Raw genomic sequence first — 18,039 nt, 5'->3', positions numbered from 1 at the left:
CAATGAGAAGGACCAGAACCCACCAGAAGAGATCTTCTATAACTAAAGACATAAAGAAGGAAACACAGCAAGACAGGTAGGAGGGGCAGACTTGTAATATAGTCAAGTCCCATACTCCCAGATGGGTAACCCACAAACTGGAGAATAATTACATTCCAGAGGTTCTCCCATAGGAGTTAGAGCTCTGTGCCCATGTCAGGCTCCCCAGCCCCAGAGTCTTATACCAGGAAGACAAGCCCCCAGAGGATTTGGCTTTGAAGGCCAGCGGGGCATAATTTCGGGAGCCCCACAGGACTGGGGGAAATAGAGACTTCACCATGAAAGGGCGCACACAAAATCTCACATGTTCTAGGACCCAGGGTAAAAGCAGTAATTTGATAGAAGCCTGGACCAGACCTATCTGCTGATCTTGGAGAGTCTCCCAGAGAGGTGGGGGGCAGCTGCAGCTCACACCACGGACCCCTTCTACCTCATGAACGCTTGTGCTGGTGGGTGCCATTGTGGAATCCCACCCCACTCATCAGCACTGAGACTTGTGTCCCCCAAAACAGCCTGTAGGACCAGTGGTGGGACGCCTCTGGCCAAGCAACTGGGTGGGGACACAGTCTCACTCATCAGCAAACAGACTGCCTAAAGACCTCCTGAGCCCACAGCACCTCTAGACACGCCTCAAATATGGCCCTGCCCACCAGAGGGCCCAGGACTCAAATCCAACCACCAGTGGACAGGCACCAGCTCCAGAACCTACTGCCCCAACCGGCTGCCTTCCAGAAAGCTTGCTCTAGCCTCTGGAGCAGCCTCACCAACCAGGGGGCAGGCACTAGATGCAAGAAAATGACAATCCAACAGCCTGCAGGCCCAGCCTGCCCACAGCAGGCCAGACCCTGCCCTGAGACCAGCAGGACCCCTGCCCTGCCCATTAACGGGCCAACACAAGCTTCAGGACACCCCACACCCCATATCCAACTCTGTCAGGAACCAGCCCCACCAGCCAATGACCTGACACCAGCTCTGGGATCCCTAGGCAACCAAACTCCAGGACCTGGTGCTGTCTGCGAGCAGTCCAGCACTAACCCCAGGACCTGGCTTCAACCACCAGTGAGTGGGCAACAGCCCCAGAGTCTTCGGGATCCTGACTCTGCCCATCAGTGAGCCAGCATAAGCTCCGGGGAGCCTAGGGGTTCTGTAAACAGCCACTTCGTGACCCAGTACCACTAACCAGCGGCCAGCAGCCTCTGCACAAAGTAGGGCCTGGCAAACTAGCAGACTGGGAGTCAACCAAGCCTATCAGACTGCCCACACAGCCCACAGCAACAGAAGGACACATGCAGCCCTCATAGGGGGAACTCCTATAGCATATCGCTTGGGTGATGAGAGGAACTGAATTCCTGGGAAACATAATCAACCTACCAGATAGAAAAAAAATAAAAACAGTATCTTAGGTAAAATGTGGTGATAGGGAAATAAGATAAAACCTCAAACAAAGAAACAAGATAAAATCCCAGAAGAAGAACTAAGTGAACTGGAGAGAAGCAATCTACACAAGAAGGTGTTCAGGGTAGTGATCATAAATATGATCAAAGAATTCAGAAGAAGAATGAATGCACAGAGTGACAACTTAGAAGTTTTTAACAAAGAGTTGGAAAATATAAAGAACAACCAAACAGAGATGAAGATTACACTAACTGAAATCAAAAATACATTAGAAACAATCAACAGTAAACTAAATGATAAATAGGAACAGATCAGCAAACCATAAGACAAAGTAGGGGAAATCACTGATGCTGAAGAGAAAAGAAGAAAAACAGAATGAAAAAAAATGAGGACAGTTTAAGAGACCTCTGGGACAACATCAAGCACACTAATATTCACCTTATAGGGATCCCAGAAGGAGAAGAGAGAGAGAAAGGGGAAGAGAACATATTTGAAAACATCATAGCTGAAAACTTTTCTAACCTTGGGAAAGAAACAGATATCCAAGTCCAGTAGGCACAGAAAGTCCCATACAGGATTAACCTAAAGAGGAATACACAAAGACACACTGTAGTTAAAATGGCAAACAGTTAAGACAACATTAAAAGCAACAAGGGAAAAGCAACAAACAATATACAAGGGAACTCCCATAAGGCTATCAGCTGACTTTACAGCAGAAACCCTGCAGGCCAGAAGGGAGTGGCACGATATATTTAAAGTAATGAACGGGAAAGACCTACAACCAAAAATACTCTATCCAGCAATGCTCTTGTTCAGATTTGATGGAGAGATTAAAAGCTTTACAGATAAGTAAAACCTAAAAGAGTTCAGCACTATCAAACCACCTTTAAACAAATATTAAAGGAACTCCTCTAAGTGAAAAAAGAAAAGGCCACAACTAGAAACATGAAAATTACAAAATGAAAAAGCTCATCAGTAGAGGCAAATATAACAAAAAGGTAGGAAATCATCCAGGCACAAAGCTAATAGGAAGTTAAAAAGACAAAAGTAGTAAGATCATCTATATCCACAATAAGCAGTTAAGGGATACACATAACAATTAGATGTAAAATATGATATCAAAAACAGTAGTTGTGAGGGGAGGAGAGTACCAATGCAGGGTTTTCAAAATCCATTTGAAATTAAGAGACCAGCAAATTAAAACAATCACATATATACAGGTTGCTAAATAAAAACCTCATGGTAACCATAAACCAAAAATCTATAATAGATATACACACAAAAAAAGAAAAAGGATACCAAACATAAAACTAAAGATAGTCATCAAATCACAATAGAAGAAAACAAAAGAAGAAGGGAAAAAAAAGACCTATAAAAACAACCCAAAACAAGTAACAAAAGGGCAATAAGAACATACACAGCAATAATTACCTTAAATTTAAATGGACTAAATGTTCCAATCAAAAGACACAGTCCGGCTGAATGGAAACAAACAAACAAAAAGACCCATATATATGCTGTCTACAAAAGACTCACCTCATATATAAAGACACAGACTGAAAATGAGGGGATGGAAAAAGGTATTGCATGCAAATGGAAATCTAAAGAAAGCCGGGGTAGCAACGGTTATATCAGACAAAATAGGCTTTAAAATAAAGACTGTTACAAAAGAAAAAGAAGGACACTACATAATGATTAAGGGATCAGTCCAAGAGGTAGATATAATAATTGTAAATATATATACATCCAACATAGGAAATCCTAAATACATAAAGCAAGTATTAACAGACATAAAGGGAGGAATCGACAGTAACACAGTAATAGTAGGAGACTTTAAAACCCCACTTACATCAATGGACAGATCATCCAGATAGAAAATCAATAAGGAAACACTGGCCTTAAATGACACAATAGAGCAGATGGACTTAATTGATATATAGAAAGCATTCCATCAAAAGCATCAGAATACACATTCTAGAAAGAGTGGATATATGCATGTACAAAACTGATTCACTTTGCTGTACAGAAGAAACTAACACAACATTTTAAATCAACTACAAAAAAAAATTTTAATTAAAAAACAAAAACAAAAATGAATTTAGCACCATGATGAATAGAATTGCGTTATTACCCAAAAACTAAAATGCAGAACTTTTTTTAATATTTGTGATTATTTTTACCAAAAGTATACTTTAAGAATAAATTATATGTAGATTTTTAATATTCTTTAAAAAAAGAATACACGTTCTTTCCAAGTGCACATGGAACACTGTCCAGGAGAGATCACATGCTAGGCTACAAAACAAGCCTTGGTAAATTTAAGAAAACTGAAATCCTATCTAGCGTCTTTTCCAACCACGACACTATGAGACTAGAAATCAACTATGAGAAAAAAACTGCAAAAAACACAAACATGTGGAAGCTAAACAATATGCTACTAAACAACCAATGGATCACTGAAGAAATCAAGAGGAAATGAAAAAATACCTAGAGACAAAAGAAAATGAAAACACAACGGTCTAAATCCTATGAGACGCAGCAAAAGCAGTTCTAAGGGTGAAGTTAATAGTGATCCAAGCATCTGGGGAAACAATAAAAATCTCAAACAAGCAACCTAACCTTACACCCAAAGCAACTAGAGAAAGAACAAACAAGGTCCAAAGTTAGTAGAAAGAAAGAAATCATAAACATCAGAGCAGAATAAATGAAATAGAGACAAAGAAAACAATAGAAAAGATCAATGAAACTAAAAGATGCTTCTCTGAAAAGATAAAATTGATAAACTGCTAGCCAGACTGATCAAGAAAAAAAGGGAGAGGGCACAAATCAATAAAATTAGAAATGAGGAAGAAGAAGTTACAACTGACACCACAGAAATACAAATGATCATAAAAGACTGCTACAGGCAACTATATGCCAACAAAATGGACAACCTAGAAAAAATGGACAAATTCTTGGAAAGGTACAACCTTCCAAGACTGAGCCAGGAAAAAATAGAAAATGTGAACAGACCAATCACAAGTACTGACATTGAAACTGTGATGAAAAATTTCCAACAAACAAAAGTCCAGGACCAGATGGCTTCACAGGTGAATTTTATCAAACATTTAGAGAAGAATTAATGCCTATCCTTTTGAAACTCTTTCCAAAAATTGCAGAGAAAGGAACACTCCCAAACTCATTCTATGAGGCCATCATAACCTGATGCCAAAACCAGACAAAGATACACCCCCCAAAAAATGTTACAGCCCAATATCACTGATGAACATAGACGCAAAAATCCTCAACAAAGTACTAGCAAAGGAGGCAAGAATACACAATGGAGAAAAGATAGTCTCTTTAGTAAGTGGTGCTGGGAAAACTGGACAGCTACATGTAAAAGAATGAAATTAGAACATTCTCTAACACCACAGAGAAAAATAAACTCGAAATGGATTAAAGACCTAAATGTAATGCTGGATACTATAAAATGCTTAGAAGCAAACATAGCCCCACAAACTGTGAGGTTGGGAAGTAGATATAGTCATGTTCAAGAAGTCCAAGAATGGCTTAACTTCCTTATGTTTGTTTTAAACAATTAGTGTTGCTCTTTTTAAGACAGATAAAGAATACCAAGTGGACATGCTGTATGGCTAGGTCTTTGTTAGGTGCTCTGACATAAACCACAGCAATACCTTTGTGGATCCATCTCCTAGAGTAATGAAAATAAAAACAAAAATAAATAAATAGAGTCTAATTAAACTGAAAAGCTTTTGCACAGCCAAGGAAAAGATAGCCCACAGAATGGGAGAAAATATTTGCAAACGAAGCGACCGACAAGTGATGACTCTCCAAAATATACAAACAGCTCATGCAGCTCTATATCAAAAAAACAAACAACTCAGTCAAAAAATGTGCAGAAGATCTAAATAGACATTTCTCCAAAGGAAACATACAGATGGCCAAAACGCACATGAAAAGATGCTCAACATCGCTAAGTATTAGAGAACTGCAGATCAAAACTACGATGAGGTATCACTTCACACTGGACAGAATGGCCATCGTCAAAAAGTCTACAAACAATAAATGCTGGAGAGGGGGTGGAGAAAAGGGAAACGTCCTACACTGTTGGTGGGAATGTAAGTTGGTACAACCAGTGTGGAGAACAGTATGGTGGTTCCTTAAAAAAGCAAAAATAGAACTACCATACGAGCCAGAAATCCCACTCCTGGGCATATTACCTGGAGAAAACCATAATTTGAAAAGATACATGCACCCCAATGTTAACTGCAGCACTATTTACAATAGCCAAGACATGGAAGTAACCTAAATGTCCATCAACAGATGAACAGATACAGAAGATGTGGCATATATATACAATGGACTATTACTCAGCAATAAAAAAAAGAATGAAATAATGCCATTTGCAGCAACATGGATGGACCTAGAGATTATCATACGAAGTGAAGTAAGTCAGACAGGGAAAGACAAATATGTGATATCACCTATATGTGGAATCTAAAAAGAATGATACAAGTAAACTTATTTCAGAAACAGAAACAGACTCACGGACTTCAAAAACAAACTTACAGTTACCAAAGGGGAAACATGGGTGGGGGGGGAGGGATAAATTAGGAGTTTGGGATGAATATATACACACTACTATATATAAAAGATAATCAACAAGGACCTACTGTATACCAGAGGGAACGCTACTCAATATTCTATAATAACCTATATGGAAAAAGAATCTGAAAAAGAATGGATATATATATATATATATGTATAACTGAATCACTTAGTTATATACCGGAAACTAACACAATATTGTAACTCAGCCATACTCCCAATGTAAAATAAAAAATTAAATTAAAAGATAAACAGCTCATACACCTCAATATCAAAAAAAAAAAAATCCGATTTAAAAATGAGCAGAAGAAATGAATAGACATTTCTCCAAAGAGGACATGCAGATGGCCAAGAGGCACATGAAAAGATGCTAAACACTGCTAATCATCAGGGAAATGCAAATGAAAACCACAATGAGATATCACCTCACAGCTTTTGGGATGGCTACCATCAAAAAGAACACAGATAACAAATGTTGGTGAGGATGTGGATAAAAGGGAACCCTCCTACACTGTTGGTGGGAAGGTAGAGTGTTTCAGCCATTGTGGAAAACAATACGGAAGTTTCTTAAAAAACTAAAAATACAACTACCATGTGATCCAGCAATTCAGCTCCTGGGTATATACCCGAAAAAAAACCAAAAACACTAACTGGAAAAGATATATGCATGCCAATGTTCATAGCACCATTATTTATAACTGCCAAGATATGGAAGCAATCTAAGTGTCCATCAACAGACGAATGTACAAAGAAAATGTGGTGTATATGTATGCAATGGAATACTACTTAGCCATAAAAAAGAATGAAATTTGGCCATTTGCAGCAGCATGGATGGACTTGGAGGGTATTATGCGAAGTAAAATAAGTCAGACAGAGAAAGGCAAATACTGTATGCTATCACTTATATATGGAATCTAAAATATACAACAAACTAGTGAATACAGCAAAAAAGAAATAGACTCACAGATACAGAGAACAAACTAGGGTTACCAGTGGAGAAAGGGAAGAGGGGAGAAGCAATATAGAGTAGGGGATTAAGAGATACAAACTATTACATATAAAATAAGCTTCAAGATATATTGTAAAACACAAGGAATATAACCAATATTTTATAATAACTATAAATGGAGTATAACCTTTAAAAATTGTGAATCAGTACACTGTACACCTGTAACTTACATGATATTGTACATCAACTATACTTCAAAAAAAAAAAAAAAACTGCATGAGTCCACTTAAATGAGGTATCTAAAGCAATCAAACTTACAGAAGCAGAAAGTAGAATTGTGGTGGCCAGGGGCTAGAGAGAGAGAAAAATGGGAGCTGTTCAATGAACATAAAGTTTCAGGCATGCAAGATGAAAAGGTTCTGCCTCAGTTAACAATATTGTATTGTACATTTAGAAATTTGTTAAAAAGGCAGATCTCACGTTATGTGCTTTTTCCCAGTATAAAAAATAAATTCAACAAAAAGGTTAACAGTGATTTAAATACAGCTAAAGAGTTTTAGTTAACTGAAAGATAGACCTAAACATGTTACACGCAGAAATTGTACAGCAGATTGTACTATAGATTACAGTACAGGGAAACAATGAAATAGGGGGAAAAAATGGATGAGCGTCTAAGACATATGTAGCATAGAAAGAGAATTTTAGCATATCTAATCAGAGGACCAGAAACACTAGAGAGAACAGTAGTAAGGCTATATTCAGAGAGATAATGGTTGCTCCATTTCCAAAATTTATGAAAGATATAATCCACAGAGTTTAGATCTAAACAAATTATACAGCTTGTAGTACAAAGACACAATAACCCACAGAAAAAATGAATCAAGAAGTTAAAGCATAACTATGGAGAACAGTATGGAGGGGCCTTAAAAAACTAAAAATAGAGTTACCATATGATCCAGCAATCCCACTCCTGGGCATATATCCAGAGAAGATACATGCACCCCAATGTTCACAGCAGCACTATTTACAATAGCCAAGACATGGAAGCAACCTAAATGCCCATCAACAAATGAATAGATAAAGAAAATGCAGCATATATACACAATGGAATATTACTCAGCCTTAAAAAAAGAATGAAATAATTCCATTTGCAGCAACATGGATGGACCCAGAGATTACCATACCAAGTAAAGTAAGTCAGATAGAGAAAAACAAATATCATATGATATCACTTACATGTGGAATCTAAAAAAATGATACAAGTGAACTTATTTACAAAACAGAAATAGATTCACAGAAATAGAAAACAAACTTACGGTTATCAAAGGGGAAAAAGGGCAGGGGGAGGGAGGATAAATTGGGAATTTGGGATTAACAGATACGCACTACTATACATAAAATAGACAAACAACAAGGACCTACTGTACAGCACAGGGAACTATATTCAGTATCTTGTAATAACCTATAATGGAAAAGAATCTGAAAAAAGAATGAAAAAAAGAATCTGTATAACTGAATCACTTTGGTGTACACCTGAAACGAACACAACATTGTAAATCAACTACTTCAGTTAAAAAAAGAAAAAGAAAAGAAAAGAAGTTAAGGCATATGGAAGAGTTAAGGTACAACATAATGTAATCAGAGTACCAAAATAAAATTCTAAAGAGACCAGAAACAAGGCAATGTTCAAAAAGATAATATATGGTAAGTATCCAGAACTAATAAAAAGAATATGAATTCAAAGACATGAGAAGCAAACAAGAAGAAAAGAAATCCATACTTAAATACACTGTAGAGAAAATATAACACCTAAGAAAAAGAATCTTAAAAAGAGACAGACAGAAAAGACACCTATACCTACTGGCAGATGACTTCTGAACAGAAACAATGGAAATAAGTAGACAATGGAATATCAACTTAGAATAGGAGACTGAGCAAGGCTATCTTTCAAGAAAATGGACAAAAAATATTTTCATATTTAAAAAAGAAAGTTTATGACTAACAATCCTTTACCAAAAGAACTTTGAAGATGCTATCAGGAAAAGGGAAAATGACCTCCAAAGGAAAGTCTGAGATGGAAAAGGGAATGGTAAAAAAAAATAATAATAATTTAAAATATGTGGCTGATTCTAAACAACCTGAGCTTTAAAAGGATAAGAAGGAGAAGGAGAAGGAGAAGAAGGAGAGTTAGTAATAGCATTGAGTTCAGAAGGAAAATGATAGAAGGCAAAGACATTTTTTTCTCACAACAGACCGTCCTGCATACCCACTTTGGAGACCAGTGGTATGGCCTACACATACACAGATGTTCAGCTACAGCAGACAGCAGTGCTGGCTGCAATCATTTCAGAGGTCTTCTTAAAAACATGAGCCATGCCATAAGGGACTTGTAAGTCTGGGGTAAGGGGAAAAGAACAGGGCACTCCAGACAGAGAAAATAGCAAAGGCTCAGGAATGAGATGAGCATGGCATACCCTGTTCTTCAACCAATAAAGTATCTCATATCATCGCACATGTTCTTTTGAAATCTCTAAGACAAAAGCAAAACAAACCAAAAACCTCAAGAAGCAATAACGTGAGTAAAGCAACAGTGGAAGACATCAAATATTCGTTATGACCTTGGGCAGGTCACTTCACTCTCTGAAGGCTTTGTAGTATGTAATATCCATCGATCCCAGGGTCACTAATATATTTTGATGACAAATGAAAAAATTCAAAAGGGGAATATTATAGGACTGATCTCTTATATATTACTACTAGTCATTGTACTGGCACTGGCGATACAGAACAAAGGAGACAAAGTAAATCAGCAATTAGAAGGCAATGTGATAGGTCCTGTGACATGAGAGGTATGCACAGGAAAATTAGAAAACCCAGCAGTAGTGGCAAAAGCATGCTTCACTCTTGCCTTTTCAAACTACTAATGTCCACCTTGGTAGTTGTTCCAGCCATTACAGTGAAATTCAGATCTATGAAAACAATCATCATCAAGAGTTCTGTTATTAAAAGTTTCAAAATAAACTTAACCAAAGTCAATTTTAAAACATCCCGAGAAGGAATCAAATCAATTTCCTTCATACTGATCAAAATTTCACCACAGAAAGCTACTCGGGACACTTTGGATGCATAAAAATTAGCAAAATTAGAGTTTTTCTAAAACATGAAAACAATTCTTGCTCCATTTAAAAGTACATAAGAGTAACGGTAATATATTCTCTCTATCCACGCTGGAATTATCCAAGTATAATCTAACAGAAGCAAAAAAAAAATATATATATATATATATATTTCAAATACCCATTCTCTTTCTGGACTTACACTTTACAACCTAAAATCAAACACATTTTGCATAAATTAATTCTATGATCTACAACATATGTTTTCTACTTCACTGCGAAGTATTCATTGCCTTTAAAGTTAATCATCGGTTGTTCTGTTGTATTTAGCCATTTGAGGCCTATTAATAATGCATACACAAATCCTTCATCTAAGAAAATACTCCTGAAAAAATACACACAGAATGGTCTCAGAGAAAAGCAATTCTTTCTCGCTCTACTAGATACAGTAGTAGTAAAGAGCAGAATATTTACTACTAATGTTACAGTGCTGCAACATTCTTCTTCTGAACTGTTTAATATGTATATAATATTAACATTTACTTACATATCCTCAATATATATTAGTGACATGGGGAAGGGTAGACATCACATATTCCCAAGGATACCGAATCCATTCACATATGACTAAAATGCTTATAATAACTGCAAATGACAATACAATTCAAAGATTCTTTAATTACCTTATTTGTTTAAATTAAAACATTTTTGGCAGTAATAAAATGTTTTTAGTTATGTCCTTAATATTCCAAAAGGCTTACAAGCATTTAATAGTCACACGAATGTAGATTTTCACAACCATTTTTTAAAATGTGTCAATTTAACTGAAAACAACTTCAAACAAATGTTCATTTTGATTACCATACTGGCCTTAATATATTAGCTAACAAGCAGATATGTTCCTTTATTTCACTGATGAGAGGTAAGCAAGAATGGGTAATGACATTTACTACCAACCAGAGAACAGAGAGAGACACGAATGGTGATTTAATAGCCATCACTGGTGACCCTTTGATAAACACCTATAGCACCTATAAACCAATTTAGCCCTATTTACACACAGCTTTCTAATGTACACTATTTCTTTGGGACTATATTTACCTTTCTTCTTAAGTTCTTTGAGGGGAGAGGCCTTGTCTTAAATACTGCTTCTCTATCCCTTCCAGCTCAAAAAACAAAACTGAGTGCATACCTATTGATAAATTAACAGCCACAGTATAATAGGTACTTCGTATGGCAGTTAAGAGAAAATCAGGATGTGGGTAAAGGAAGCTAAACGGAGCTATAGTTATGCACAATGCAACCAACAACAAGGGACAAGATCATAAAAGTGACTTTGAAATAACATGCTCAGAAACAGAGCAAATCAGTTTACTTAGCATAATCATTTTCAGAAGGTACAGCAAAATTTAGCACACTGTTATTGCTTAACTGAAACCCCCCCCCTTTTTTTTTTTTGGTCTTACAAGTGATGCTGCATTTTGTACTATTCCCTGATTCAGATTTCTATAATGCTATCTCATGTCTGTATAAAGCACCTTATTCATACAACTGTGGAAAGAGCTATACTATTCAAAATCCAGAAGAAAATAAAAACAATGTATTTTTCCACCTCTCCTAGGTTAAAAACACACAGAGTGTTTTGCTAATAAAAACAAAGGTCATCATCTGTCTTACTTTTCATTCATACTGAATGACACGGTTTTTTAAAGATTTTCTGTTAGAAAAATTCTGTACTACCTTGGCTTTAAAATCAACTTTAACCCAATTTTGTACCTTTTTCCGTCACCTTCTTCAATCTCTCAATCAAAATTATGTATCAATTATATTTTTAAAAACAATTAGGAGGCTTTTAAAAACAGTTACGATGTAAACTAAGTTATAAGTTACGGTAACAGCAGCCTTACACTGTATCTTTACCATTTGAAATGCACGACACTAGACAAGACAAAAGCATACTCTGAAATCTCTTCCTGGGTCTTCTACAATAGTCTCTTACCAAAATTTCTTCTCCCTTCGTATATCAAGTTTCTGTGCTCCCCTACTCTCCAAGATTTAAAAATCTGTTTATACCTCCCTCCAACACTTCAGGGGTGAGTTTGTATGTCTTCTGTCTCGTATCTTTTGTTTAAGAACGCCAAAACCCTTCATTATTTTATTTTACCAATCCTATGAAGGCAGTGGTACACCAAGAGCTGGAGAGTCAAGGAGTTAACTAGACAATCAGAAATTGGACAGCCGACCAAAACTTAGCACCCCTCTAAGGGGTACGCAAACCCAGTCAGAAAGATCAGCAAAGGCCCTCTTTACAGGTCATGAGGGCTTTAAAAAAAATTATTTTTAAACGCTTTCCCACAAAGGAACTCGCGCGCACACACACAATTGCACTTTTCAGAATGTGGAAATACAACTGATCTGGTTCTTTCGGTTTTCAAGAGTTTAAACACCAGGGACATCTGCATCTAGATAAAAACTCCTGAGGGCAATTTGATCAAAGACACAGAAAATCCTTCCTTCAAAGAAATGCACCGTGTGACACTCCAAGGAGGAGGAGAGGTATTTAAAGTAAAACCTGCCCTTAATTATTACCAACGACTTGAGAAAGAGAAGCAAAAGCCGTTGGCTTCATACAGCTTTTAAACATTTTGCTGTAACCCTGGGGACACAGAAGCTGATGGTGAAATTCTTCTGCTCATCTCTATAGAAGAGTATCACACAGCAGTAGAAACTCGGGACACACCAACACACACATCCAATCTCTACTCCCATTCTCGTCCCTTCCATTCCCGACCTTCCCCGTTTGGTGCCCAAGACCCAGATGTGGACACAGTGTTACAAAAAGCAAAGTCATGGGGCAATGCAGGCGGGTGGGAGGGCAAAGGACCGAAAGAGCCAGAAAAGCAAGGGAAAAGAGGCAGTCGGATGGCTTGTCTGTGATCATAAAGCAAACATTCGGGTGGGGATACGGAATGCGCGTGGAAATAAAGCCATCCGGGATGCCCACTCTGCCATCTCCTTGTGCCTGTCGCCCTCCATCACCCCATCCTCTCCCGGAGGACCACCTCCGCGGGGAGGGCGCCACTTACGGTGCCCCCACCCTCACCCTTCAGGGGAAAGCAGTGAAATGGGGCTGGAAGGGAGGATGGGGGCTCAGCCCGGGACGAGGGTCACGCCGGGCGCCAGGTGGACACCCTGCGGCGGGTGGCCGCTCTGGGGACCCGGGGCGGCCCATGCGGAAGGTGAAGCGGGGGTCCGGGGAGCGTCTGGCCCCGCCGCTCCCGGGGAGGCTCCGGCTACTCACGTTCTCCGTGTCCCGCTCATTCACCGTCGGCAATGGCGTCCGGGCCGACATTTTGTGCGGGCGGCGGGGTCGGGCCGGGGTCTCGCGGGCCGGGCTGCGGGCCCCGGGAGCGAGCGGCAGGGGTTGCGGCCGCGGGCGCGAGGCCGGGGCCGGGCCGGGGCGAGCGGCTCCCACAGGCCGCGGGCGGTGCAACAAGCGGCCCCGGCGGCGGAGCGGGGGGAGAGGACGCCGCGGAAGGGGAGGGGGAGCCGCTTCCCGCGGCGGCGCCGCCGGGGGACGCGAGCCGGGGCGAGGGAGGGCTGCGGGCGAGGGCGGTTGCCCGGCGCGGGCCGGGCGGCGAGGCCGGCGGGATGCAGCGCCGAGGCTGGGAGGCGGGGCGGGAGTCGGGGGGCGGCGTCCGGGCCCCGCTAGGCTCTCCCGGCCATGGCCGAAGGTGAAGCGGCGCCGCAAATCACTGCTTGGCTCGGCCCGCCGAGCGCGACCGGGAGCCGGGAGCCGCGGCCCTGACAGCGCCGCCCGCGCCGCGCCCAGAGCCCCGCCTCAGGTGAGCGGCGCCGCCCGGCCGAGCCGCAGCCACGCGCCCGGGGCCCAGCGCGGCGGCGCCCCCGCTCCCGGCGCCCCGCGCCTCCGGCGCCCCCGTCCCTGCTCGGTCCGCGCGGTCCCCGCCGCCGCCACAGCCGCCGCGCCTGAGCCGGGAGGAGCTGCCCGAGCCGGCTGCGCGAGGAGCGGCGGGCGCGGCACGCTGCGCCCAGAGGCACTTGGCGGCCGCCGCCGGGTGGGCGGGCGCCAGCCGAGGGGGCCTCTCCATTCATTCCCTCATTAGGGATGCGGGGCCGCCTCCTCCTCCTCCCGCGCTCCCTCGCCCGCCTGTCCCCGTGTTTATTTTTGTTTCTCGCCCCACCCGCGGAGTACGGTCGTCTCAGAGCTTCTGGTGGTTTTTAGTTTGATTCATGTTTGGGTTTTGCCGGGGGGAGGTGACAGGGCGCTGATGCAATTGAGTGGTCCTCTTTTTGTCCGTTTCATGCGGGAAGAATGGGTACGATCCTACCCTGGATCCGACACCGCCTGTCTCCTGTCTCAGGACTTTTCCCATTCTTAAATTCATCCCCTCCTCCCACGTTTCCCAGCTTTCTCAATTTCTGTGCTCCCCTGAGCCCTCTCCTGGGAGCCGTTGGGTTCAGGGTCACTGAATAGTTGGGCAGAGGGCACAAAAGCCCCTAAAAGCGCCAGCAGCCTCGGAGGCGCTGCTCCAGAACGCTGTGCGAGGCGCTCCGGCCAGGCGGCTCGCCTAGGTGCCCGGCACCGGGCGGCCTCCTTGGGAACCGGCGGAAGAGGTCGCCAGGCGCCCGCCGCGGCACCCCCAGAGTGGCTGCGCCCCGGGAGTCACGACGTCTACCCTGGCTGGTCGTCACTTCCTGGGACGCAAGGAAGTGTCACTTAGGCGAGCTTGTTTAGGGAGGGAGGGGAGCTGTCTCTGATTTTGGCCCTGGCCTACCTCCTCCAGGTGGCTTCCTCACCCTTCCGCCCACCTGCCACTTCTTACATCATGCAGACATCCCTCTGTAATGCGTTACGCGGGGCCCCCTAAAAAGCATTGCTGCTTCTTCCTATCTAATTTGAGAGCTTACATTTTGCACACTCAGCCTCCAGAACAAAAACCTTACCATCTCCCTATTCCTCGTCTTTCCAATATGTCTTTTTCACTTTCTTTCATGACTGGTCAGGACGATAAAAGGAGCAATAGATAGCAGGGGTAAATTCAATTTTTGAGCTACTTCCTTAAGCCTCCAATGGGGATCTTAAGATGATAGGAAATTCCTCCTCTCTCCTGAAGTTCATCCATTTGAAGGAGGAATCCCTGCACCAGATGGTTTTTTTAATCCTAACTCGTAAAGGTTGTCTCTGAAAACTTAACACTTGACCCTTAAAACATGTTCCAAAAGGCCTAAAAATAGCAGATACAAAGATATTCTCAGAAAAAATTCTCACCCAGCATATATATTCACTTCTAGAACATCATCTATGTATTTATTTCTTTAGCATTTTATTTGTAGACACCAATTTCACAAAGCAAGTAAAAATATCACAAGATCCCTTAGGTGTTCATCACCATTCCTCAAACAGAATTCAGGCTTTGGAACTGCAAGGCTGCACACTAAAATGTGGTGTGCAACCCAGGATGCCAAGCTTTTATAGTCCCTCTGCAGGGATCCTGAATCACCAAGCTGTACTGAAGTTGCCAGGGTAGAAGCTTGTACTTTTCTGATCAACTACAGCCGTTGTTGCCAATCAACAGTGCAGCCACTCAGAAGTACCTTGTGTTACAATACTACCCCTGTTAACATGAGAGGAAGCAAGCATCGGTGAAAGGGTGTTCACTCCCGTTGGAATATGAATCATTCCTTCAACTGGTTGCTTGGATGTTGCTTTTCAATGCCCACTCACGTATTATCCTATGTCTTTATCCTTGTGGTGACCCAGACAAGCATATTTCTTCCCATTTTACAAAATTCCACTCAACTGACTTATTCAAGATCACAGATGCACCAGGTTAATAGTGTACAGATAAAAGATAACTGGAATATATGGTACTGTTCAATCTTGCAGTGGTCACAAGATCAACAGGTTCCCGCCCCCCTCCCCCGCTCCACCGTGTAAGGTCATTATACCTCAGAGATAGGATGGCTAGTTAGAGACAGAGCTCAAAGGAGAGCCCAGGATTCTGGCATAGTGGCTTCCGAGATTTTGAAGTATACATTAAAAGTCTTGGGTAAATCCCTTAGCTATATTTGCTACACTGTGCTCACATACTGAAACTTATTGAATATTACATAATAATAGTGAGGGATACTTATTTTTTAAATCAGCCCATAAAGATAGTTTTATAACAGTGGAGCTACATTCAAAGAGAGTTTTTATTGGATGGGTAACTCAAACCCATAATTTTGGTTAACGAAATAGACTAGAAACAACTCTGTCCAAACAATGGCGTTCAAACAATCCTATTCATACCCACAGTTTTAGGCTTGATATATAAATTTCACTTTGCTTGGGTTAGTAAAGAGTCATTGTGTCATTTAAAAGGAATTATTGAGTGCGTACCCCTGTGTGAGCTCTCCTCCCCTTAAAATGGCATGAGGCAGTACTGTGATTGAATGAAAACTGTTTAGCCATAGTCCTTAATAGTGAGAATGCACGTAAGCAAAAATTTTTGTGTCATTATTATGTAGCTTCTTGTGCCAGCAACTATGCAGAAATGACAAAAGGAATATTTTAAGTCTTTGAGTAGTGTTTTTTAGGATTATTAACTAAATGGGTCATGTTTAATTTAGAGGTTTCTAACCTCTAAGGTGTTAGGGTGATAAAGGTTTCAGAAAAAAATTGAAGTAATGCAAAAACAAAAGAAAAATAAAGATCTGCAAGGTGCTAAACCCACACTGAAATGTGCTAAATGAGCATGCCTCCCAGCAGCTCTATGGAGCAGAAGTCTCTAGAACTACACTGTCATAAATAGTAGGTATTAGCTACAGGTGGCTACTGAGCTCTTGACAGCTCTCCAGTGTGACTGAGGAACTGAATTTTTCATTTGATATCATTCTAAATAATTTTCAAACTGACATTTGATTCAGTTATTGGAAATTTTAAAATTATGTTGGGGAAAACTTGGGTACATGAATCTATCTTTTCACCTATAAATATGCTGAAATCTAAATACAGATTTAGATAAGTTTAGAAAATTTATCATCTGAATTGAGATGTGCTGTAAATATAAAATGCACACTGATTTTTAATGACTTAGTAGAGAAAAAAAAGGTGTAAGGTATCACTTTAATAAATTTTATATTGATTACATTTTGAAATGCTAATATTTTGACATGAGTTACATAAAATATATTACTAAAATTAATTTCAACTGTTTCTTTTTATTTTTTCAAATGTGAATACTGAAAAACATAAAATTACATATGTGACTTAAATCATATTGGACAGCACTTCTCCATAAGGTAAAAATTGAGAATAAAGAGATTTAATTGCTAAAGAATCAAAGGCCTTGATTAAAAGCTATTAATAATTTGCTCTTTGACTCAACAAACATTTATTAAGTACCACTCCACTCACTCTGCTCAAAGAAAACATTCTTCACCTAATAGTTAACCAGCAGTTAGCATTATAATATTCTTTTTACAGAGCTAAATGAAAAACATGGTGAATTCATACAAATGTTAAGAGATAGCAGTCATTTATAAACAATTTATCAAATGTGACAGATTCAGCAGAATTCATAATAAACTCAGAGAACTGTACATTTCTTATCATGTGCTTTAAATGTATCCAATGTCTGATAGACTTGGCCAGTCAGTCAGTAATTGTTTGTTGAGGGCATACTTTGTTTCAGTACTATACAAAGCTATCTCCAATCTCTCATTTAACCCACACAAGAAAACTACAAGATGGGCAGTTCTGTAAGGTAACAAAGAGTTGTCCCAGCTAAAGAGAAACATGGTTAATGGCCATCAGGAAAGGAACAATCAGTTCTTTTCATAAAATAAACTGGATCCTGATTGCTCTCCCAGCAGTAACAAGGTAAATTTTTATTGCATGTCAACAATCACCACTTAAAATGGTGAATC

At 40.5% G+C, this 18,039-nt stretch overlaps 1 protein-coding gene across 10 annotated transcripts in view; it reads right to left on the bottom strand.

Annotated features, from left to right (window-relative positions):
• Nucleotides 1-13,542, bottom strand: part of MARK1 (microtubule affinity regulating kinase 1) — a 149,778-nt gene extending 136,236 nt beyond the window's left edge. For 6 of the 10 annotated variants that reach the window (XM_082394337.1, XM_082394340.1, XM_082394339.1 and 3 more), the window contains exons 1-2: nucleotides 13,409-13,512; nucleotides 1,957-2,016 (exon numbers count right to left, since the gene is read on the bottom strand). In XM_082394337.1, coding sequence (XP_082250463.1) covers nucleotides 1,957-2,016; nucleotides 13,409-13,459 — 111 coding nt within the window. In that variant the 5' untranslated portion in view covers nucleotides 13,460-13,512. Of the gene's footprint in view, nucleotides 1-1,956; nucleotides 2,017-13,408 lie in introns of all 10 variants that reach the window. The other 4 variants (XM_082394341.1, XM_082394342.1, XM_082394345.1 and 1 more) reach the window with 1 other exon arrangement.
• Between the last annotated feature and the right edge of the window lie 4,497 nt (nucleotides 13,543-18,039).

Source organism: Balaenoptera borealis (assembly GCF_965194805.1).
Source record: "Balaenoptera borealis genome assembly, chromosome: 1".
NCBI classification, from domain to species: domain Eukaryota; kingdom Metazoa; phylum Chordata; class Mammalia; order Artiodactyla; family Balaenopteridae; genus Balaenoptera; species Balaenoptera borealis.
This window is presented reverse-complemented; position numbering and strand designations above follow the sequence as displayed.